General features: G+C 45.3%; 1 protein-coding gene and 1 long non-coding RNA gene across 2 annotated transcripts; one reads left to right on the top strand and one right to left on the bottom strand.

Annotated features, from left to right (window-relative positions):
• The first annotated feature begins 1,886 nt into the window (after positions 1–1,886).
• On the top strand, positions 1,887–9,939 carry LOC133477887 (uncharacterized). The gene is made up of 2 exons (XR_009788504.1): positions 1,887–2,562; positions 5,693–9,939. It is a non-coding gene; the product is annotated as an uncharacterized LOC133477887 (long non-coding RNA).
• A 553-nt stretch (positions 9,940–10,492) lies between these two features.
• LOC133477880 (chemokine-like protein TAFA-2) lies at positions 10,493–21,554 on the bottom strand. The gene is made up of 6 exons (XM_061773198.1): positions 21,524–21,554; positions 21,375–21,422; positions 20,825–20,947; positions 19,896–20,054; positions 18,658–18,782; positions 10,493–15,651 (listed from the first exon to the last, which is right to left on the bottom strand). The coding sequence occupies exons 1-6, from the start codon at positions 21,531–21,533 to the stop codon at positions 15,640–15,642; spliced, it is 477 nt and encodes a 158-aa protein (XP_061629182.1). The 5' UTR covers positions 21,534–21,554; the 3' UTR covers positions 10,493–15,639.
• Positions 21,555–24,223: the final 2,669 nt, after the last annotated feature.

Below are 24,223 nucleotides of genomic sequence, written 5' to 3'. Positions count from 1 at the left end.
AGCTCGCTAGCTCGCTAGCTCGCTAGCTGTGTATGCTTAGTAGGCTATTTTATAGTTAGGTAAAACACAAAGTTTGGAAGGTCAACAGTATACGGGAAAAAAAAGGCGTGAGCTCTGTTTCCTAGTTAAGATGCTAAACTTCTGACGTCTCTCGCATCCTTTAGAAACACGGCTGGCTGAGCTAAGCGAGCGCAGGATGACATAATGTGACCGTCATCTGTCATCTGACATGAAATGAGCAGCGACCAATTGGGGCCGACTGCAGAGTCTTGCTGTAGGTTGTTTTCGTCTCTCACCATTCAGTCCTAAGCTGCATGTTTGACTCTAAGTGGCACTGACACTAAGTCACAATTACACACACAAGACACTTAAATATAGTTTAAGAAATACAGCTCCCCTAATTTGATTATTCAATGCATGCATGGCCTGCAGTTGGAGGACTCTTTGGTTTGGTTTCAGGTTGTTCTTCATTGAAATCTGTACTAAAATGCGCAATTACTCCTCAGCACGTCATTCTTGTGCTCCTATTTTTGCACTCTATAAACTAAATACACTGTCCAAGGTTTTGACCCAAACTTTTGTTTTGAAAAAAAGTCCAGCACAGACATCGCGACAGTCCAATATTGCTTGTTAATAAACTATTTCAAAACCTTCTGTGCACAATATCTGTGAATCACATTATTGAAGTGCTGGACCGTAAAATGATTTGTTTTCAATAGACATACTTGGATTGATGTGGCCATGCGACTGATATTGCAATATTTATCGCAGGGTTCTTTTCTACTTTCCGCCGTTGTTCTCTATCTATTTCAATATTCTTGCTGTGGATTTATTCTAATCCCGATGACATTGTTACAGTCTGTATAGCTTTCTGTAGCCCAGCTCAAATGTTCAATGCGGACAATTCAACGTTTGTCGTACGGCCGCTAGTCCACATCTTTCAGGTACACGTTGAGGGCTTTGTTCCGAAGCTCAAATTGGGAAATGCAGTTTCTCCGTCCGAGCAAGATCAGGTCAAATCCATCCTATTTGTTCCTCGACTGGATCATGGTAATCCACACCTGAGCAGTGCTCACTCTACCACTGCGGATGTGGGAATCGTGCACGCCACTGCCACTGCCACTGCACTCCGCATGACTGTGGTCGCCTGGCAAACTGTGCACCAAAATGTTGCTGTCATGTGTGAATTGTTTCGTAGTTGCTATGTAATTGCCACAAACCGTGTACAAACTAATCCACTAACAAATCATGCCTCGATAAAAAAAAATGTTTTCAATTTTACGATCTGATGAGAACTACACCGACAAGTCATTGACTTGATAACGTGGATCTCTATCCCATGTTCAAGTGTGTACATGTTTCTGTTTCGTGTGTACATCACACAAGAAGGATAATATCATCCAATTAATGTTTACTCTTAAAGTCTAATTGTTCAGCTCTCGTTTAATTAAGCGGGAAACACAGTCTAAGCTCGTGTGCATAATGATAAAACCTTTGAGCCGTGACCAAACTACTTTCATTTTATTGCTCCGTCTTGCTTATATCACTACTGGACTTGCTTGCAGTAAAAGTCCCTTCATTTAATTCCTGCAAACCCTTAAGTGCGCGCACACTGAGATAGACTAGGTGACTTCTGTTGACATTTTTTATTAAGAGTACAGATGGAAAAACTTATTGAGGAGAAAGAGAGCCAGGCTTCCATTATGTTCTTTCATGAGCCCCGAGACACTTTCTTTTCTATTAACAGCAACCGCAGACTGTTCTTAGCAGCTCGTCGCTAATAGCTTGGAAACTAGTATGGAGAAACCTTTCACAAATCTTTTACTCCGACTCACCAATCTCAAACTTAATGTTACCCTTTATTGAACAGTATGCAAGCCTTGTGAAGGGAATATAGAATACTTTATATTCTAATATGTAATTCTATATGTAATAGAATATAATATAGAGTTTCAGGGTCTAACTAGCTTGGAAGAGGATGTGTATTACAGTATAATCAGATAAGGGGGTAGGGGTTTTATTGCAGGAAAACCCCCCCATCAGGTGGTATTTGGAGACACATCTCAAGGAAGAAAGGAACTGCGGGGAGCCACTATAAACATTGAATGCAGGCGACACCTGGAGCAGAAGTCTGGAGCCAGATCAAATGGTCATCATTCTGCAGGACAACGATGACGTCAGATTACGGACCAATCAGACGACAGCGATTACATACTGGCCTGTTTGAAACATTGTATAAGTCTGGGGTAGAATCAGATAGTTTCAGTTCGACTACTTTATCTGCTAAGGATAAGATGGGGTAGTTACGAACCCAGAGCTCTGCAAATGTATAGACTCCTCTGTCAGGAATAAATTGGTTGGTTTTGATACATTGTTGTGAACGACGTTCTTTCACGAAAACGAACACGCTTGGAACCACGGAAGTTAAGGTGATTTTAAAACGCAGGTTCCTTTAAATGGTGAGCCCGACGTGATCCTGAAAGGACATTAGTTAAAGAGACAGAGGAGCGGGCAGGAATTCAGTTGGACTGCAAATCTCCCCGGTGCACCGAAATAAAAAAGGTGAGCGGAAGCCTGTTTGATTATATCACGAATTCTGCACATTGGAAATGGCGAAATTTGGGAGACTTGTGGTACAGTTGTTTTGTTGTCAATAGTTAATAAGACGTGTTGTTAAAATTGCATAATTAAAAGTCAGGGTAACGGAGGACCTGACGTCAGGGTAACAAGGTACCTGACAGACCAGGATCAGAGAAAATCCTGGAAGTAGGGTAACAAGGTACCTACTTGTCCCGTCGTAGACTGACTTGAAATCGGACGCGGTTTCAAATTGTAACGTTTCGGTAGACGTTGGGGATTTTGGGACCCCCAAAAACCGATTTAGAACAAGATGAGTGTGCCACCAAAACTCGGGGTTGTGAATTGGACAGTCGAGTGTCGAGGTAATGAATGTTATATGGGTCGGATTTGTGGATTGAAAGAGAAAGGCAGAAAAAGAAACAAACAGGATTAAGAAGTGTGTGGGCAAAGTGGAAAAAAGGAATGTAAGTTGTTTCACGTAACAGAGAGGTTATTCTGAAAGGGAAACAAAGAGGAAGGAAAAGTTGGATGCTGCAGGGTGGAGAGAGAAAAGAGACTTGAATAAGAAAATAGAAGAGAATGAAAAATTGAGTAGAAAAATGTATGAGATTTGTCTGGTGTGCCCTGCCATGGCAGCTGTTCAGCGAAGAAAAAAAAAAAAAAAAAGAGCGACAAATTCCCCCGCTAAATACAATTTACGGACCTTTCCGACAACGGCCCCAGTGACGTCACTATAACCGGCATTGCCGGTCAAGGGGCGGCTCAAATGGCAGACCATTTGTAGAGGGGAAATAAAACTCCTATCAATTCCGCACGAGCCCGCATTCAAAAAGGTGGGTAAATGTACAAAAATTGTCTTTAAAAATTTTTGAGTTTTTACAGAAACGGCTGCCCGGACTGGCTGCTGTTGGTGTAATTTGGATCCAGGGGCTGAAAAAGTTGACGGACAACATGAGCCTGGCGTGTGGTGACATAGTGAGATTGATACGCGCCTGTTGCATTTCGGTTCACCAATCGGATGATATTTTGACACGGTCGGGTCTGAATAATGTCGAACCTGAAATTTTATTTGCCCCTTTTGCTCCTATAGTATTTGCTGTGTGACATGTTCCCGTCCTCTTCCCCAACGGTGCCGAAGCTTCCGGACTTCAAACCTCTCATGGATCCCAGTTCTCACTTCGAACATTGCATAAGTATTTGGACAGATAAGACAGGATCACATCCCTCCCGTTTAAGAGAGGCAAATGTTATTTATAGAATAGCTTTACTTGAGACCTTGCCGGTTGAAGTTAGGACTGAACTTATTAAAGACCCTGACCTCATGAAAGGGGGAGATAGCTTTTTTAATTGTCATGTGTCACACCATTTGAAACTTTTTGTCGACAGAAAACACAAATCATCAGATGAGGTAAAGGACATGCAGGAACAACTTTTGAAGCTACAATTGGCCCAGGCCCGTAAAGTGGCCATTAAAAATAAATAAATAAATAAATAAAAATGGAAGCAGAAAAACAGATGTGGATGGCGCAGGGGTCAACGAGGAGACGAGGCGGGAGTCGTGACAGAGGACACCAACGGAGGCAGGGGAAGCCCTTGCCGACCTCCAACGGACCAAGCGTGCTTCAATTGTGGTCAGTATGGACACTGGGATTGCCAATGTACTGTTTACCCAATGATTCAACAATGACCTCCAGTGGAACCCGGAGAGGCCACACCTCAAAGAGGAGGCTACAAAGCTTCACGAGGGAGAGGTAGGCGCGTCCCGGCAACAGCATCCGCAGCAGGCTCCACAGCAACAAGAGCCATCTCGCCAGTACTACTGCAATGAGGCCTGGTCCGAATGCCCAATGAACCCGGAGCCAGGGGACGGAGGAAAGACAGAGCCTCTGAACCCCGCTAAGGGAAGACAACCACCTGAATGAGCTGTGCAGGGGTGCCCATGAGTGTGCCGATTACGATACCATTAAAGACTGAAATTGCTGGACAGACGCATGAACATCAGTTTGTCCTCATGAAAAGAGGGGCTCCAGTGAACCTGATGGGCAGAGATCTGCTTATCAAGACCAAGGCTACCATCCTTTGTAGCCCAGATGGACTGACGATACGGGTCCCCGATGGGACCATGATGAACTGTGGAAGAAGTTATCCTCCAGATGGAACATGATACAACATGAACTTCCGGAAGCAACTGCTGACATATATTGGGCCCGACTAAAACCTGAAACAAAGGAGGGAGGCGGCGTTTACTCGGCCTTCCTGCGGTGGAAGGCCTGGATCGACTCTCTTGCCCCCTATCGTCCTTCAATTGATCCTCTCCATCTCACACTGTTTTATGATAAAAATGACGATTTGGTTTACAGAGAAGCTTTTGAGCCAATACAGGGGGAAAATGGGATGCTCAATAAGTAAAAGTATTTACATAGGGAAGCAAGGTGTGGCAGCAGCCTCCACCTTGACGCCAGAGCAGAGTGAGTGGTTTATGATGAGTTTGACATCGTTTCCACACTTTTTTACTTGCACTAGGTCATAAAGCTTGAGAACTGGGACCCATGGTGAGAAAATGCCAATTGGCAAATGATTGGCAACAAGATCAAATACCCAATGTGTTGTACTCTCCCAGTACTGAATGTTTTTGTATTCAAGGTACCATGGTGGACGGAGGGGTGTTGGAGCATGTGACTTTAGCGCGATTCCATGGCAGAGAACTCTCGGACCATGAGGACGCCGCACAGCTGTTGAGCTCGCTGCCGGACTCATTGTGGTCCGAGGGTCCTGCAGACGGGGGTCTATGTACATCCGTGACTCCGGTAACATTCGAGGTAAACCCGACTGCTTTTGTTAACGTGCCGTAGTATACTTGTAAACAAGAGGCCATAGAAGATATCGCGGAAACCCAAATTCTGAAATCCCAATGCTTTGGTCCATAAATGATGTTATGAAACCCTCCGCTCAAGCTGCAGAACTGCTGGCCAGGTGCGGGGCACTAGAGTTATCTGAAGGTCAGAGTGTTACTATTTATTAATGGTGCTGAAAAAAGTAGCAGGCTAATAAATGGATGCTGAAGGAAAATATGTTGTTAAACGGGATCAGTTAATTGACTTTCTCCCTGCAGTAACAGTTGATGTGGTGCGCGACCTTCAGGAGGCGGCGCCGAAGGAAGACAAGTGTAAGTGGCAAGAGACAGGTGCTGAGTATGATGACAAGGAGAACCTAGGAGACTGATGTTACCTACAGGAAAGTTATGTGTCAATGCTGAAGAAGCTGCGCTTTTGGTGGCACCCTTATCTTCTGCGTAAGGTAAAATATTTTTGTGTTTTTTGTGATATATGTCAAGATATCAGTGTTTGCCCTACAACGAAGAGGGAATTGCAACACACTGAGATGGGCCGAGGCCTGAATTTATGTGGTGGTAATGGACTGAACCGGCAATGGTAGTCCCAGTCCAAAGCGTAAGGTACTTATTAATAATTGTCGGCACTTTTTCTGGATGGCCCAAAGGCTATCCTTGTGCAAAAGAAAACGTGCCGTCTGTCGACAAAGCGCTGGTTAACCATTATATTCCAACGTATGAGCTTCCACGAGTAATCAGATCGGACAAGTGATTCTACTTGTCCCAAACATGTCCTGCGCAGGCCTCTATTGTGAAAAAAACGTGGACTAAGTGTGAATGATATAAATATTCGGTGCGATACGTTTTATAAATTGTGTACACAATATAAAGCAAACCTTAGAACTTTGATGAATCAAATTATATGACTATATATGTAAAAAGGTATAAAGCGCTTCAAAGGGTACCCATTATATTTATTAACTAAATAAATAAGGCATACATATTGTATGTATAAATAGGTATGCATATGATATTCTGGAAGATAAATTAAATAATAGATAAATTAAGACGTGTGCCGGACGGATGTGATCAAGCAAGAGTGGTATCGTGACTTTCTATTTCCGGGTCAGCAGAGCGGACCAGAGCGGGTCTGCGTGCCTGGGATAAAAGCCTGACAACAGTACGGGAGGTTTGTGGTCTAAGAAAACGCTTCGGAGTTTGAATAAATGACGTGCAAGTTGCTATCTGAGCTGGTGAATGGGATTTGATATATATTGCTTAGAGAGGGGGTGGCACGGTGACCAACTGGTTAGAGCGTCAGCCTCACAGTTCTGAGGAGCGGGGTTCAATCCCCGGCCCCGCCTGTGTGGAGTTTGCATGTTCTCCCCGTGCCTGCGTGGGTTTTCTCCGGGCACTCCGGTTTCCTCCCACATCCCAAAAACATGCATGAATTGGAGACTCTAAATTGCCCGTAGGCATGACTGTGAGTGCGAATGGTTGTTTGTTCCTATGTGCCCTGCGATTGGCTGGCAACCAGTTCAGGGTGTACCCCGCCTCCTGCCCGATGACAGCTGGGATAGGCTCCAGCACGCCCGCGACCCTAGTGAGGAGAAGCGGCTCAGAAAATGGATGAGTGCTTAAAAGAGCACTTGAAGTGAAGGTGCACCAAATGGTTTATGAAAGGACACAGGGGTCCTCAGCTGGGGGGGGGGCAGCTTTACGACGGGCGTGTGTGAGTTTTCCGAGTTTATGGTATTGCAAGGGCCAGGGAGATTTACAATAGGATCGTTTAATTAATGCAATGTATAGAAGCCTGGTCTGTAGTGGTTTAGGTGTTATGGTTCAACCAATAAGTGTGCTGTGTTCAGTTTTGTCTGTGTGGTGTATGTGAGAGGACATTCACTCCTGGGTCCAGGTTAATGTTATTGTCTGTGAAGTCTCGATTGTCATGTCATGTTAATTGTTTATGTTTTGTGTTTAATGTTTGTGTCGTCTTAATTAAAAGCAGAAATGGAGCACTACTGAGCTGGCTGACAGGAGTAGTGAACGATGTGATCACGTGAAAGAGACTATAGACCTTTAGTTACCAATGAATAACGGTCTACAGACTGTTGAAAGACTGATTTGTTGAAATAACATTATTTTACAGGACGCCCAGGAGGATGGAGCTTGATAGTGTATTGCATGATGTTGGTGTGCTGACTTAACGCTGATTTTATGTGATTCTTGGTTTATTGACATTAACACTTTTGTGAGACAAATTAACAATTGGTTGGGGAATAATATCAATGTTGGGTGACAATTGCCAACTTGTCCCTTCTCTGGAGTATGTATACAGGAATTATGTAGTCCATCGCTTTGGCACGGGTATCTTTTGCAGAGTTGTGATTAATTTATATAAGGGTTTGTTTGCAGGTCTGGTCAGGGGCCTCTCCGACGAAGGAGACGACCTGCTTGTTTGTGTATGGTGTTGTGTGTGGGTACTGTGTTTTGGTGTTAAATTAGTCATTTAACAAAGGGGGAAATATGTACATCCTGTATGTCTGGTCAAAGAAGGTTATAATCATGACTCTGGTGATCTCCCTGATTACAGTTACAGGAATCTATTTTGGAATGCAATACAAGGAGAAAGAGTAACAAAGAGGGCCGTGAAGCCAGCAGGGGCCCTAGAATTGAACTACACATTGGGGGAAAAGACGTTGGAGGCAAGTGATTATCCACTCGAAACCGGGATACTGGGAGCCGACGAAGATTAGGAATTGGCGGTGGAAGGACAAGATCAAATTGGAAAGAGTTAGTATGCACTCAGTAACCCCGAGGGACTGACATCCCGTATTATTGACCTTGTATGATATAACTAGCACCCCGTGAAGAGAGTGGGGCAAACCAGTAGCGACCTTTACAGTCTTGACCTTGGGTATAGATGTCTCAGGGACTGATCCACTAGGACAGATTATTATTAATTGGATACGACCGACAAAAAGTTCATCTAGTCCGATAATGAGAAAATTTGCTAAGATACCAGCTTCAAAAAATGAGGATCCAGTGGTTTTTCGAACCTCTAAAGTGACGGGATATGACCTGAATAATGACTCGGTCAAAGGATCGGTAAATAGTCATTTAGTACAAAAGGCAAAGGGACGAGTGGCAGGAATTAATCTAGGTAATTATTGTCTTAAAGAGATTACTACGGAAGGTAGGGACGCAGGCAAAATCTATCAAAAACACTGTCTTGTTTGTGCTACGATGAATAACCTCAATTGGATTGTAAACCCTGTGGTCCAGGAAAATTATACTCCTGCTACTAAGTTCAAATTGACCTGTGCCTACCAGCTGATGACTAATGACAACCTGGAGGGTGAGTGCCAGCACTGGGATCAGGTTTATCCTCTGACTAAGGTGAAAGGTGCACCCCTCTATAATGTCAATATAGGGGAGGGGTCCCTTCCCTTCCCTACCCTGCATCACACAAAATAAGAGTAAGGTAACTTTGGGCCCAAATAAAAAACTTTCCTGATCAATTGGCCACCTGGATCCACAGTTTTGTAAATTCACACTTTTTATTGATTGTTAGGATGCGGCCCGATTAAGTAAGATGAGGTCTGATTTGTGGTGGATGTGTGGTGTTGTTCTGTTGTGGGACTTACTGCCTGGGGAATGGACAGGCACTTGTGCATTGGTTTCTATGATAACCCCCACTGTGATCAAGCCTCTCTCTCAGCAGGAGATCAACCATATGGCGGATTTCACCTGGGAGAGTGACTGGTGTGGGGGGTGTTAATTCATTTTCTCAGGAGACTTGTTCTCAGGTTTGCTCTCAAGGCCTTTGAAGAGAAGAACCCCCACTGCCAAGATCTGCAGCTGCCGTTGAAAGAGGACGGGGAGACGATGAGCGCGCTCGCTGCCTTGATCGACGCCTTTGTATTCACACATTTTTTCAATTTGCTGTGTTTACATTAGGTTTTGTTGAGTTTTGTCGTGAAATAGGCTGCAGGTATAGGGGTTGTTGATCTTCTGATTATCAGAAGATCAACTTGGGGGATTGAAGGGAATATAGAATACTTTATATTCTAATATGTAATTCTATATGTAATAGAATATAATATAGAGTTTCAGGGTCTAACTAGCTTGGAAGAGGATGTGTATTACAGTATAATCAGATAAGGGGGTAGGGGTTTTATTGCAGGAAAACCCCCCCATCAGGTGGTATTTGGAGACACATCTCAAGGAAGAAAGGAACTGCGGGGAGCCACTATAAACATTGAATGCAGGCGACACCTGGAGCAGAAGTCTGGAGCCAGATCAAATGGTCATCATTCTGCAGGACAACGATGACGTCAGATTACGGACCAATCAGACGACAGCGATTACATACTGGCCTGTTTGAAACATTGTATAAGTCTGGGGTAGAATCAGATAGTTTCAGTTCGACTACTTTATCTGCTAAGGATAAGATGGGGTAGTTACGAACCCAGAGCTCTGCAAATGTATAGACTCCTCTGTCAGGAATAAATTGGTTGGTTTTGATACATTGTTGTGAACGACGTTCTTTCACGAAAACGAACACGCTTGGAACCACGGAAGTTAAGGTGATTTTAAAACGCAGGTTCCTTTACTTGTCATATCATTTGAAGTGAAAATAAAACGGGAACTCTATGAGATATGTTGTTGTAATGCAGAGCTTTGTCTAAAGCTTGCATCAAAATGTTCCATGGGGATATTCACTCGCCCAAAGACACAAACACAACATGTTGGATTGCAGGATTTTCAGCAACTGTTTTATTCAACGATGTCCGTATTGTAATGATTTTTATCACCTGTCAATATTGTATCTGCATCCCCTCATTTCAATGCCTATATGAGAGAAATGATGCTTCTACAGTGTGAATATGCATCATTGAGTCTGGTTTTTTTTTTACTTCGATTTATTCATATGGCCTACTTTCTTACGATGCGTGTATTTCCAACACATTTATTTGCCCGCTGCCAAAACAAAACCGGAAAAATCCCAAACCGAAAATAGCCATAATTTGCTCATTTTCGACTAGTTTCAGTCTCAATTCTCTTAAATGATTGGAAATATATTGCCTCTCCAAATCTGTTACCGTCGCCGGTAATGCTCCCCGGTTCACTCAGTGTTGCTACTGTTCCTGTTTTTTGTTTTGTTTGTTGGCGCCTCATAAGACCCGAGCCCTCAATCAATCGATAAAGACAAGATGATGTTACCTCCTTCTATTTACATGTTTGTTTTTCACATCGTGTCATACACAGAGGCTGAACAAAGTAACAAGCCTATTTGGAAACAGTACAGAAAGTAATAAGCCGTCATAATAATAAGAAATGCTCCAAAAAACAGCCAGGAATCAGAATGTTAGATGATTTATTTTTTAATTACTCCTCTTGGTGCACACTCTGTTTTGAAATCATGAAATAGTTTCTGTTTGAAATGCATGTATACTTTGCAGGTACTGCTGGGGTTGGAAGCAGCGAGCTACTTCATCATTATTTATGAGGGTTTTTTTTTTTTTTTTGTCAAATCTTTTTACTGCATTTATGGGAACCTTTATATTGGAATAAACCAGTGCGATACACCTGAGCATGATGAATCACAGTCACACGGCTCTTTGAAAAATGGTAAGAAAATGAGCTCTGCTGCATGTGTTATCAGATGACAGAAGCTGCAGCTTGAATGCCAATCATTCACCTAATTTTCAACTTCATTTCCAAATTCTCTGTGTATGTACACTTACTTTTTCTCATTTTAATTTGACAGCAACACATTTTGGTCATGTTAGTGTCAGTGTGAATGCGAATGATTGAAATTGCGCACCACGTCTCTCACCCAACCAGGGTCCATGATCATCTCTTTGGTCTTGCCTGTCTTCAGGTCCAAGTTGTTCATTTCATTTAAGCCGACTCTTTGTTGTTCCTGATCAGTCCTACACGAGCGGTGCGGTCAGCAAATTTGACCGTTGTGTTGCAGTTGTGAATGGGAAAGCATCCATCCATCCATTGTCTTTCGCTTATCCGAGGTCGGGTCGCAGGGGCAGTAGCTTCAGCAGGGAAGCCCAGACTTCCCTCTCCGCAGAAACGTAGTCTCTTCAGCGTATCCTGGGTCGTCCCCGGGGTCTCCTCCCGGTGGGACGTGCCCGGAACACCTCACCGGGGAGGTGTCCAGGAGCCATCCTAAACAGATGCCCGAGCCACCTCGACTGGCTCCTCTCGATGCGGAGGAGCAGCGGCTCTACTCTGCGTCCCTCCCGGATGACCGAGCTGCTCACCCTATCTCTCAGGCAGAGCCCGGACACCCTGCGGAGGAAACTCATTTCGGCCCCTCGCATCCGGGATCTTGTTCTTTCGGTCACGACCCACAGCTCGTGACCAAAGGATCTGATCCCCGACCTTGGGAGGGCACGCCACCCTTTTCCGACTAAGGACCACGGTCTCAGATTTAGAGGTGCTGATTCTCATCCCAGCCACTTCACACTCGGCTGCGAACCGCTCCAGTGAGAGTTGGAGATCACGGCTTGATGAAGCCAACAGAACCACATCATCTGCAAAAATCAAAGATGCAATACTGAGCCCACCAAGGTCGACACCCTCTACGCCTCGGCTGCGCCTAGAAATTCTGTCCATAAAAGTTATGAACAGAATCGGTGACAAAGGGCAGCCTTGGCGGAGCCCAACCCTCACTGGAAAGAAGTCTGACTTACTGCCAGCAATGCGTACCAAACTCTGACACCGGTCGTACAGGGACCGAACAGCCTGTATCAGGGGTTTCGGTACCCCATACTCCCGAAGCACCCACCACAGGACTCCCCGAGGGACACGGTCGAACGCCTTCTCACAGTCCACAAAACACATGTAGACTGGTTGGGCGAACTCCCATGCACCCTCGAAGACCCTGCCGAGGGTGAAGAGCTGGTCCGCTCTTCCAAGGCCAGGACGAAAACCACACTGCTCCTCCTGAAGCTGAGATTCGACTTCCCGACGAACTCTCCTCTCTACCACCCCTGAATGGACCTTACCAGGGAGGCTGTGATTCCCCTCTAGTTGGAACACTGCCTCCGGTCCCTCTTCTTAAAAAGAGGGATCGCCAACCCAGTCTGCCAATCCAGAGCCACTGTCCCCGATGTCCACGCGATGTTGCAGAGGCGTGTCAACCAGGAAAAGCCCTACAACATCCAGAGCCTTTAGGAACTCTGGGTGAATCTCGTCCACCCCCAGGGCCTTGCCACAGAGGAGCTTTTTAACCACCTCGGTGACCTCAACCCCAGAGATAGGAGAGCCCTCTTCAGAGAACCCAGACTCTGCTTCCTTATGGGAAGGCGTGTCGGTGGAATTGAGGAGGTCTTCAAAGTATTCTCCCCACCGACTCACAACGTCCCGAATCGAGGTCAGCAGCGCCCCATCCCCACTATACACAGTGTTGATGGTGCACTACTTCCCCCTCCTGAGACGCCGGATGGTGGACCAGAATTTCCTTGAACCCGTCCAGAAGTCGTTCTCCATGGCCTTACTGAACTCCTCCCATGCCCGAGTTTTTGCTTCGACGACCACCAAAGCTGCATTCCGCTTGGCCAGCCGGTACCCATCAGCTGCCTCAGGAGTCCCACAGGCCAAAAAGGCCCGATAGGACTCCTTCTTCAGCTTGACGGCATCCCTCACCAAACTCAAGTCAACAAATTGCCAGCATGTTGTAATGGAATTGTAGGTTAGGTGTTCAAGAAGTTGATGGCAAGAGGGAAGAAGCTGTTGGAATGTCTGCTCGTTCTAGTTTGCATTGATCGGTAGCGCCTACCTGAGGGAAGGAGCTGGAAGAGCTGGTGACTGGGATGCGGAGGGTCCGAGAGGATTTTGCACGCTCTTGTCTTAGTTCTGGCAGCGTGCAAGTCCTCAAGGGTGGGTAGGGGGGTACCGACAATCTTTTCAGCCGTTTTGATTGTCTGTTGCATTCGGAGTTTGTCCTTTTTTGTAGCACCACCAAACCAGACTGTGATGGAAGAACACAGGACTGATTCGATGACCGCTGTGTAGAACTGCCTCAGCAGCTCCTGTCTTGAGCTAGTTCAGCTCCAGGTTGTGTCGGCCGCACCACAGCTCCAGCCGCTCTACTTCCTGTCGATATGCAGACTCGTCACCGTCCTTGATGAGGCCGATGACAGTGGTGTCATCTGCAAACTTCAGGAGGGTGCGTTGAGGTGCAGTCGTTCGTGTAGAGAGACACACAAACCCCTCCACCACGATAAGGTGACGGCTCAAGGAGAGGGAATGGGAAAGCAGTTATGTGTAAAGAAGGAATAGAGAAGGGGACTGAGGACACATCCCCGAGGTGTCCTTGTGTTCAGGATGAGAGAGGACGAGGTGTTGTTGGGGTCTGTTGCTGAGGAAGTCTAGTATCCAGGTGCACAGTGAACTGCCAATGCCAAGGTTGCTCAGCTCTGAAACCGTTTTATGGGGTAGAACTGTATTAAATAAAGAGCTGAAAACAACAATGACTACAAATACAAACAGCATCGTCACGTAGTCCAGTTGTGTGAAGGGCTGTGTTAATTGTATCCTCTGTCAAGCTATTTTTCCTGTTTTGTACGCAAAACGATGGGGATCGAGGTGATCAGGAAGAGCGTCCTTGATGTGAGACAGGATGAGTCTCTCCAGACATTTGGTGATTATGGGTGTTCGAGCATCTGGCCGCTCACTGTGCTCTTCTGGTGTACTGGGAGACTGGTGCCTGATTTGAGACTACAAACTGCAGTAGTGAGAGGTTGAAGGTGGTGGCGAAAACCTCGACTAGCTGGTCTGTGGTCTTAAGAACGCCTCCTGTCACACAGCATCTGGAGCAGCATGGACAGTGTCGCAATGTGACTGGTATCTGGTGCTGCTGTTGCATGATGGGGGTGTCGTCAGGATAGGCGCTGGTACCCTTGTTGCGCTGGTCCGAGCAGGGGAAGAATTTGAGTAAGGTACTCTCTGATGTTGACGTGCTGCTGTCCTTATAGCCAGTGAGTTTGAATGTATTCAATGGTAATTACAACCTCATATACCAGTAATTTGATTCAAAAAGGAGAGACCTTGTTCCTGTCTGTAATAAAGTATTACTTTCACTTTGCTGTAAGAGGAAGCAAGACGTCTGTGTTTCGTTGGGGTGCCATTTGCATGAGGCAGATGATAACTGCCTGTTCATGAGCGTACAGTGGACCCCCGCATATTCACGCTTTGGCATTTTCTTTGGGTACCTGATTCGTGTTTTGTTTTGTTTGTTCCGCCCCCCACTAATTGGCATTTCGGGGGAAATTCATCGGTCTGTCTGGCGATCAACTGGTATGTTAGAAACTAGTCAGGAAGCGATACCGCCTGACTGAAACATTGTAGTGACTGTAGCTCTCTTTGATGTTTGAATGCGCACCAAATCTCATGAATCAACTTCAACAACTGGGCGAAATTGAGGGGAGTGCTTTGAAGTGAATTTTAAAGAATCAAACACATCAAACACATCATCAAATTGTGTCATTTAGGAAATTCAGCACATTGACGTTCACTATCTGATGTCTTGGGAGTCCAACGTATGCAGCTAGTCGATTTGGATTTGCGTGTATCATTATTTCCTCGTTGGAAATGGAAAATGCAAACACAGTGGCTAAACAACAAAGGCCATGATAATATCATTCGTCGAGAAGATAAAAGTGGTAACAACACGAAACATTTTGTTAGTGGATACACTTTGCTGCGAGGCAGAAAACTTTCAATAAGCTGCATCCCCTCCGCAAGAGAAACAAAAGGGTGATGTAAATACACTCAATAGTGACAAAGCGTTTCCCTGCATGATTAGCATTTCAAACAGTCCTCGCTTTGCGTCGCGGGAACGTCTGCGCGCTTGTCTGGTGGCCGCAGTCCGAACGCAGCCTGCGTGTGTACGTGCGCATCTTCCCAGTCCAAAGGGATCTGACCTCTTTGTAGAACCGAATGTAGTGTCCGACAGCAGGCCCTGCCACCTTGGAATGAATGCACATGTGCTCAGCGTATGCACAACTGAGGGAATCGAACACATTTTTTCTTTTTCTTTACTAATAGACTGTCCACAATGGGATAACCCTCATGAAATCAGGTTGCTGCCATTTAATCGATCAAATTAAATCTCCGGTGTATTCTTTGTGGCGCCGTCAGTCCTGAGGGTCCAGAGTTACTTGAGTTGGTTGGCTCTGTTCGGATTGGACGAAGCAGCTGACTTGCTAGCGTGCCACCTAAAAACCAAAATAGAACGAGAATCCATTGGGAACGTGAATTTGCAGTGGAAACTCAATATTCCAACATACGCACATGAAATTCAACCTGAAACGCCCTCTAAAGTCACACAAAATGTTGTTGGGAGCCCATGAAACTTTAGATCAGGAAACTGGCAGGCCACACGCTCGATTCCTTTTGGAACATTGGGAAAATGCTTCCTCCACCATACCTGATCATGTTTATGTCGTTACACTATTCACCACCAGATAGCCGACCTTTCCTAGTAGCGCTTCCACGGGTTGTTTCGCATTAGAGAAGAAAAACCCAGGAGACACTGCCAATTGATTTAACGGTGCCGGGAAGTCACTGAAGAAATCAGCCGCTCTTACAAAATGGAGTCGGAGGGGGGAATAGCCGCCACATTGGTAGACAGAGAGCAGCAAGCAAATCCCGGTGAGACACGAAGCGATGCTAACCTATGATCAACATATGACGGAACGTTACTGCATCGTACACAAGGCACAGTCACGCTTTTATGTTAACAGTGTGCGACGTTAATTCAAGCCCACACTTAATGAAGACACACATTCAATGAACTCCAGATAACATAAGCACACTAACTATAATGATTCGTGTCCTCAGGACTAAAAAAGGTTCAGCATGTAATAGTCTTCTGACTGGAGTCCCCAAAAAGAGCATTAAACAGCTGCAGCTCATTCCGAATGCTGACCAGAACAAAGAGATCAGAGCATATTACTCCAATTCTAAAGTCTTTACACTGGCTTCATATTTTGTCCATTTTTCACATCCGGTTGGGAATTGTGCGCTGGTAGCGCTGATGAAAAAAATAGTGGCCACCGCTTTCATTTCAATTGCACCTTCACTGATCGAGACCGTTCCGAATGATTAAGCAAACGCTGTTTTGTTAATTATGCTAAATAATACAATTTGCAATGAATATATTTTTCATGAAGAAATGACAGTCGTTTCTATAATATTCAGGAATTTTCCAAACCACCACAATGGCAATAGCATGACACAGATAATGATCAAAATACAGAATTAAAATGCTTTTACATGCGATGCGATAATGAAAAAAGAATGCGATTAGAGCACATCAAATGTAACCGTTCAAATTACGTGTTAAGGCGGATTCCTACTTTTCAAATATTTAGAACTGAAGAAGCCTTTTGGCTCTAAAGAGAGCCAGAAAGTCAAAAGAACGATTCCCCAACTTCTGTCTCAACAAACTCAGGGCTGTAGGTGAGGAATCATTCTTGAACAGTTCTTGTGGCAAAGCTACTGTGCAATCGGAGACTGCAAATAATCTGCAACAGTAACAGCAATTTTGGAGGGTAAACCAATTTATCGAATACATTGGATTTGCTTTTTTTCCCCCATTCTATTGTCTAATTGGTATGTCAATTAGGCTTTACGCGATCAGGATTTTTGTGGCCGATCACGATTAGCGAGTTTAAATAAAACGATAACAAGATGGAGCAAGGTGTCTATTTAAATGACCTGTTCATTTACTGTATATACTTCTGTACTTAATTGCTCCCAAAAATTATATTTCCAATAAATAATGTACCTTTGTTCATCTATTTCTGCCAGTGACTTTCCGAACAAATGAATGCTCTTCTATTAGATGGCAGGAAGTACATACAGTCATTCATGTCTCCGCTATTTGTGACATTTTGGTTTGTCGGTGTGCCGTGAGATCTTTCAATTGTAAAATATGTTCCTTGGCTCCAGAAAGCTTGGAAATCACTGCTCGAGTCACATCGTGTATTCTAATCAGTCAGGTCAAACCAACATTACAACACGACAGAAAAAAATGGCTGCTAACTTACCGTAATAAATGACTTCATTGTAATTAAATTACTTTGCCCACACCGAAACTTGAGAGCACGATTCGACAGAACGCTTACAACCGTTAGTGCTAGCACTAGCTCGCTAGGCTACATAACGTTTTGGTGCCGTATCGTATTCAAAGTACGGGAACATACCTCAAGCAAGCCTTAAACGAACGTCCTCTCCTGTCCTGAGCGCCGGTGACCACAAACTCACGTTTCACCCCATTTTGTTCTTAGAATACAGTTGGCGCGATCCACTCTTGTTGTCGTCCCCTCACGGTAACGAGTGTATCCGGTCGCATTTGAGTTGGCAAGATAAAGCCCGATGATCGTAAAAAATGTGATGCGGTGGTATCGGAATGCAAGATTTTATTGCAGTAGTCTGACATGAAAAAGGTCCAATTTGTCTTGTAGTCTGATCCGCCCATTTCGTGTTGCCTGTCTCAGACGTGTTGTCTGTCCCACACCACCGACATGTTTTTCTTCAATAACTTTATTGCTGGTCAGATACAGATACAGTACTACGTCAAAAGACAGGCACCAAGGCTAAAAATCAACTCGAATTTGGCTTCAAATATACTATACATGACGGCGACGCTGAGTAAAAGTCTTTTACGGAGCCGATCAGCCGAGCAGCACGGGATGCTAATTATCAGCCGGTACCGATCAGGCCGATCGGATATCCAGGTATAGTGGAATGTAAAGTGGCACGAAAGGGGTTGTCTTTTGATCGTGTGCTTACTTGGCCCTGTGTCACAGATCATCCACAATAGCCCAACAAAAAGGCAATTGATGAGACAGCGCATTTCTAAATGTGGCGGCGTTTCCATTGCTCGTCAGATTGAATTACACGGGTTTTAGTGAGCGGTATTAGTTTACAGCTTTTCCGCGTGTCTGTCCTTTTGGCTCCATCGTCGAGCAGATTATAGAAGTAGCTTTTGTGCGTCTGCTCGGGAGAGCCGATGCGGCCACCGAGAGCGGTGACCACGCTTTACTCTCTGATCCTTCTCTTTCAAAAGAAGAGCTTATGTCGTAATAAGTATTGCAGATGACTTTAGCTTGAAAGTAATGCAATGAGAAAAGAGGATTGGTATGTTGCGTTGCGCTCATGTCGAAAACAAACAGATGCGGTGTTAGTTCACTTGGAGAAAGATGCCTTTTCCTCACCTTGGTGGTCTTCACTTTGTTCCCAGAGATGCACGACCAGCCAGTCAGGTCAGGAAGCACTCGGCACTCTTCCCCCGCCACGCACGGCTTCATCTGACACCACCACTTGTGACGCACGACGGAGGCTGCAGGAAATATGACACAACAGAAAGTGACTTTTCTAAATGAGAGCAGTGACCACGAATCCATGTGGTGCTGCTGTGGTGAAAGAGAACAAATACCTCTCATAATGTCATAATGCGTACACTGTAATCTAAATGCACTTCTCATGCTATTTCAGGGGAATGGGCTTAGGGTTTGTCTGTCTGCCATCTCTGTATGGCATCTCTGCTCCGGTCAGGTCTTTCTGGCCTTTCTCTTCTGTGGCAGTGGAATCAATGGAGTGGGCTCCCCAAAAATTCTTTGGGGCACCAAGGGTTCTGCCCCATGGGCAAAATTCCGTCGATGTACTAGTCACAGTCGTAGCGGCGGGTAATGGAGGCGATCATTTAGCGACAATGCTTCCTTCCGTATTTCCGAGTTGTAACGTGCACAATCCCAGCGTCAAGTCCCCACTCTCTTGCCCATTTAAAAGTCCCTGACAGCTCATCGTTCTACGTCAATCTGTTTGAATCATTGGAACTAATTCATTCCAAAAAAAAGCACTTTACGAACATTTGTATGAAAGCTGCCCTCTGACATCTCAGTATGACATTTCCACCCCCACCCCCTTTTTTTTTTCCTGCATCACAGGGTTGTGTTTCTGGTGACTGTCAATTACGCGTCAATCACTTCTTTCCAGCAAGCATTATGGGAGACATTCTGAGTCGGAAGTATGTAGGGGATCATATCTACTCACGACACATCACCATAGAATGAATGGGGAGTGATTCCGAACGCGGTCATCGACTTGTTTGACTCACCTCCTCATTGCTGTAGACAAGCAAGAACCACAGTAGCAACCCCCCCCCCCCCCCCCCCCCCCCCCCCCAATCCTGAGCTCATACACTGAGAGAGCGTTTAGTGCACGGGTAAAGAGGGCACAAATGCTTGACTTCCATTGGCACTGGAAATCCACAGCAAATGAAATTTTTGGAAAATGCCACTGTGCGAAAGGTGTTCCTAAACTTATCTGTCGAAACACTCGTGCATTTGTTAAATATATGTGATTGTTTCATTTGGATTGATATAGTTATGATAGCGAGAGAGCAAAGCAGCAATTCTTGAATCATGAAAAGAAAGGTGAGTAGCACAATGACCTTCAACGCAAGAGGGCATTGCCCTGGTTGTCCCTGCTACATGCCCTTGGAAACAGGAGCACTTGACCGTCTGAGAGCGTTCTTCAATCTTGTTCTTGTTGCAGCAACGATGAGCTGCAACCACTTCGCAAGTCCCGGTCCTCTCCATCGATGACCCTTCTGAAAGAGTTCAAGCACATATTGCGTGTGAGTAGAAGTTGAAGTAGTGTCGCCTTTTATGGCAGTGATTCCCAAGCAAAGTGTGCTTTGACAGCTCATCAGGGGCCATGTGGGAAATGATCCGCAGCACCACGAAATGCGTTCCTATTAGACGGCACAGGGTACAACACCTGTTGTCATTCATACAACAGAATAAAGTTTGGAGCTCATCTTTCACACTGAGTCGATTTGCCATGAAACTGAAACTCATTCTTTCAGTATATAAACTTTTGGTGACAAACGTGTATTTGTTGGTGTGCTGTGACATTTTTCTCCTGTACAAAATATCTGACGGTTTGAAGAAACGCTGATTTATGGGGCGCTGGCGAAGGACTAAACGAGCACTCCTTCAAAGCTGCAGCGCCATCACGTGGACGCAGGGCATCAGCAGCCATCTGCCTGTCCTCATTCAGTGTGCAAGAGTGCGCATGAGTTAGCACAACTAACGCGTATGAAAGGAAAACGCTTGAACAACAACAAAAATAGATCGATTTCGATGCCTGCACCACTGACTTGAAATTGATGTGCAGCCCAGCAGAGAGCAAAAACTCAAACCATATTTCATATGGCCAAGTACAAGGAGTCTTGCTGGAAACACTAGCACTCGTGTCGAGGAAATCTCAAACCCATGGAGAGCGTTGGAAAATACAAATACAAAAGAATCCGTCGAACGGATGAAGGTCACCGGCTGCCCTCACGAGACTCGTGGTCCGGTTGGGCCTGTCACGTACCCGCCTGGCCTCCAGAGCTTCGGTTGCCGGCGGACCCTTGCCGGCTGCACAAGCTCACCGCACAAAACAGGAGAAGACCCCGGCGGAACGGCCTCGGCAAAACAAATCCCAGGGCCATGTTGCCTGCGCACACAAAAGGGGCTTTGAGGCACGTTGAGCACGTAACAAAAAGGAAGCGAAGATGATGCTCGATTCGCAAGACTGAAGACAAGTTGTGAGTCGCGCACGTCACAGGCATGTCGAACGACACGTTAACCCTGGTGACCTTCCTTATTTCCTTAGTTGATCCGCTAAGCATTTTAGTGTTAGTGACGTCTTGTGTACATGTAGGCCCTTTTCACGAATCCCTCATTAACCAGCAGCGAATTCTATTCAATGGCATCTACAACACGTGTCACAAAGAACTTTTTATATACATAGATCAAGGTTTAGCAGCACAAATCATTCAATGCAAGCACTACACAGCATGTACTGAAGGAACAATACAGCACTTGGACTATGCAGTGACTACTGTACATTTATGACAATGAAATGTGTAGCTGCGACTTACTTTTTCCACCAGTCAAATTGCTTCCTTCAGTACACTTTGTAGATCCTCCTATAGCAAAAAAACACACAAACGTAGCATCGTTAACAAACAAAAAACCAAGAGAAAAAAAGGAATATGACAGAAAGGATGGAGCAGAGCGCGTGCTGTACTTTCACACATGAGCCCCTCTGGCCAGCAGAGGCTGCCTGCCGGGAAAGTGAGAACTTAATCAAGACAGGGGCCATCTGTCTCCTGCACAATGCGTGCCCACTTTCATTAGCGCCTAAGAAGCTTAAAGTGCACGATGGTGTTGACATGGTGTCGCAGGGTGGACACTGATGAGGGGAGGAGAAGGACGTGGTCCAAGGAACTGCACATTTGAATTTGCAGTTCAGTCCCATCGAAGTTAGCTTGGGCTGAAACATTTACTTGTTTATTAGATTCTGGACAAATTGTGACTTTACATTTCATCACTGGAAGAAGCAACATCACATTCAACCATTATGCTTGCTTGTCACTTTCAAAGTTGTTTTTCAAAGATCTTAAGCATGCATTCAACTTCAATTAAGGGAAGTGAAGTCGACAAGCCGGCTGTGATTGGACCTGTCTTCATTTTTCTTTTGAACAGATCCAGATCCAGATCCAGATCCAGTCTGGTACGAAGAACAATGCCTCGGTCAAAAAAACACAAACACGAAGCTCCATTCACACACCGACGTCTCCTATTTGTTTCGTGAAATCGTTTGAATGTATTCCCAAGTGTCTGTTGGTTTTCTTTCGTAGCCTCACGAGACTCGAGTCACTTTTAGTGCACACTCGCGCGATGCTGTTGCGCAGGTGCACGCGCCGGTTGCCCCATTCGACGGCTGCATTGGTTTCAGTCTGCCATCAGGTGTCGCTGTTGTTACTGCAAATGAAAGAAAGTTCCGAAGCTGAAGCTGAAGGATTCTTCTGCTCATCAATCAGTCCATCACATCCGACGTGGGAAAATGACACAGAGCGTAGTGGGAGTGATTGTCTTGTCTATGTGTCAGTTCTGCATTTCATAAATCAATACCGATTGGATTTCAAACGTATCTCAATAAAGAAGTACAATACAGCACTTTGAAAGTTGAATGCAGCCGGGATGCTGCAGGTTACTTCAAAAAAAAGTCCACATAAAATAAAGAAGTGGGACCTGGAGGACATGTATGAAAAGTCAAAAAAAAAATAAATGTGGAAGTGATGTTAGCGTGCACTCTACAAACCACAAAAAAACACTCAAAGGTTTCAGACACCCGAAGGAAATTCACTTGCTGACTGAGGCATTCCTCGTGGCGCATTTTATCAAGAGCACTCAACATAAAGGAGAGCAGCAATTTAAAATTCTCACCATTACATAATAGGATGTGTGCAATATGGCGGGTTTTTTTTCAAGTCCATTCTAATGCGATGAAAGTCGATTCGACGTCGACTATTTGCTGTCCTGCAATTTAAAAAAAAAAATCAATCAAAATCTGATGCTTCATGCTTAGCTATACTGTACTCAAATGATTTCCGCAGAACGTGTTCGTGAGAACGACATGGACGGGGTGAAGGCTCACCCGCTGTGGCGGGATAATACAACCGCTCCCAAAAAATCAAGGGAGCACTTAAACAACAATGAACGACATATTCTGGTGGGAAAATGACACGATGTCCCACATGTGCTCAATTGGATTCAGGTCTGGGAAATGGGCAGGCCAATCCATAACATCAATGACACACTGCAGGCACACGAGGTGGCGAATGTGGCAATCGCCGCATTCGCTGGGCGAACGGCAATTGAACTGCACGTCGTTGGGCCGCAATTGTTGACGCGGGGCCCTCACACCGCCCTCCTGGAATCCGTTTCGTGTTTGATAACACATCAAAAGCTTTTTTTTAACCTGACCCTGATCACAAAGTTCACACATGAGTCAGGGAAATTTGATGGCAAACGACCAGCGTCATGACCTAACAATCTTTCCATTTTTTTCTGAGTGGTTTTGATTCACTTGGGAGTCAAAGATGAAACTGATTACCTTTTGCTTGTCAAAGGTGATGTTATGAATCTATACAAATGTAAGATGGAAACTGCAACCTCTGTAGTGACAAGGGACAGTTTTCTTTTTTTTTAAGGGGTGATGCTTATTAGATAGAACAGACCAGACACTGTATGGTAGCAGCTTTTTAAAGCAACACAATTGACCGCTTTGTATGAAGAAAACAATAGACGATAGATGTGTATGTGGGCCCTCGGGAAGATGAATTCTCCACCACTGGGATAGAGCATGTTTATTTTGTATATGATGAGATTGTATGACTGCTGGGATGCCAGAAGAATGAAGTGGGAAGATCATGACTCTACGTCACTTCACCCCTTGCCGCCGGTGTCCATCATGCAGTCATGACAGGCACCGAACACTTTGTTGCCTCAGCGTCGGAGGCGCAGAACGTGGCCCGGCCGGACTCAATGTCCCCCGCCCACCTTGGGATGTGGTCAAAGTTCTGCGCGGGTGTGGCTGTTGAAACTTCTTCTGACAGGGTATACTGCCAGACGTTCACAGCAGACCGTCACAATACATTTGGTTCTGCCAGGTGAGACCGGCATCTTCACCCACCATTGGAGACAACACACCACCGGGTGGCGATCAGTTGACAGCACAAAGTCGATCACTGCGGCCAAGGGTGTCCTGGTGCCAGGTGCACGCATGGCCACCCTCATGCTTGAACATGGTGTTTGTTATGGAAAATCCGTGATGAGCACAGAAGTCCAATAACAGAACACTGTGTCCATTTTGGTGGATTTTGGGGGCACCACGGGGGTGAGGGGCAAGCCGAGTGCTGGGGGGGCGCTGGCCCGACCTAGA

The sequence above is a fragment of the Phyllopteryx taeniolatus genome, chromosome 1 (assembly GCF_024500385.1).
Source record: "Phyllopteryx taeniolatus isolate TA_2022b chromosome 1, UOR_Ptae_1.2, whole genome shotgun sequence".
Lineage (NCBI taxonomy): Eukaryota > Metazoa > Chordata > Actinopteri > Syngnathiformes > Syngnathidae > Phyllopteryx > Phyllopteryx taeniolatus.
The sequence above is the reverse complement of the archived record's forward strand: the minus strand, read 5'-3'. Positions and strand labels throughout refer to the sequence as shown.

What these genes read in the sequence shown, in the direction of transcription:
- LOC133477880 (XM_061773198.1), bottom strand. An exon ending in AAGCTCTGGAGGCCAGGCGG is followed by an intron (nt 20,055 to 20,824) that starts GTACGTGACAGG and finishes GAACTCTTTCAG; the next exon opens with AAGGGTCATCGATGGAGAGG. An exon ending in AATGCCCTCTTGCGTTGAAG is followed by an intron (nt 18,783 to 19,895) that starts GTCATTGTGCTA and finishes TATTTCCTGCAG; the next exon opens with CCTCCGTCGTGCGTCACAAG.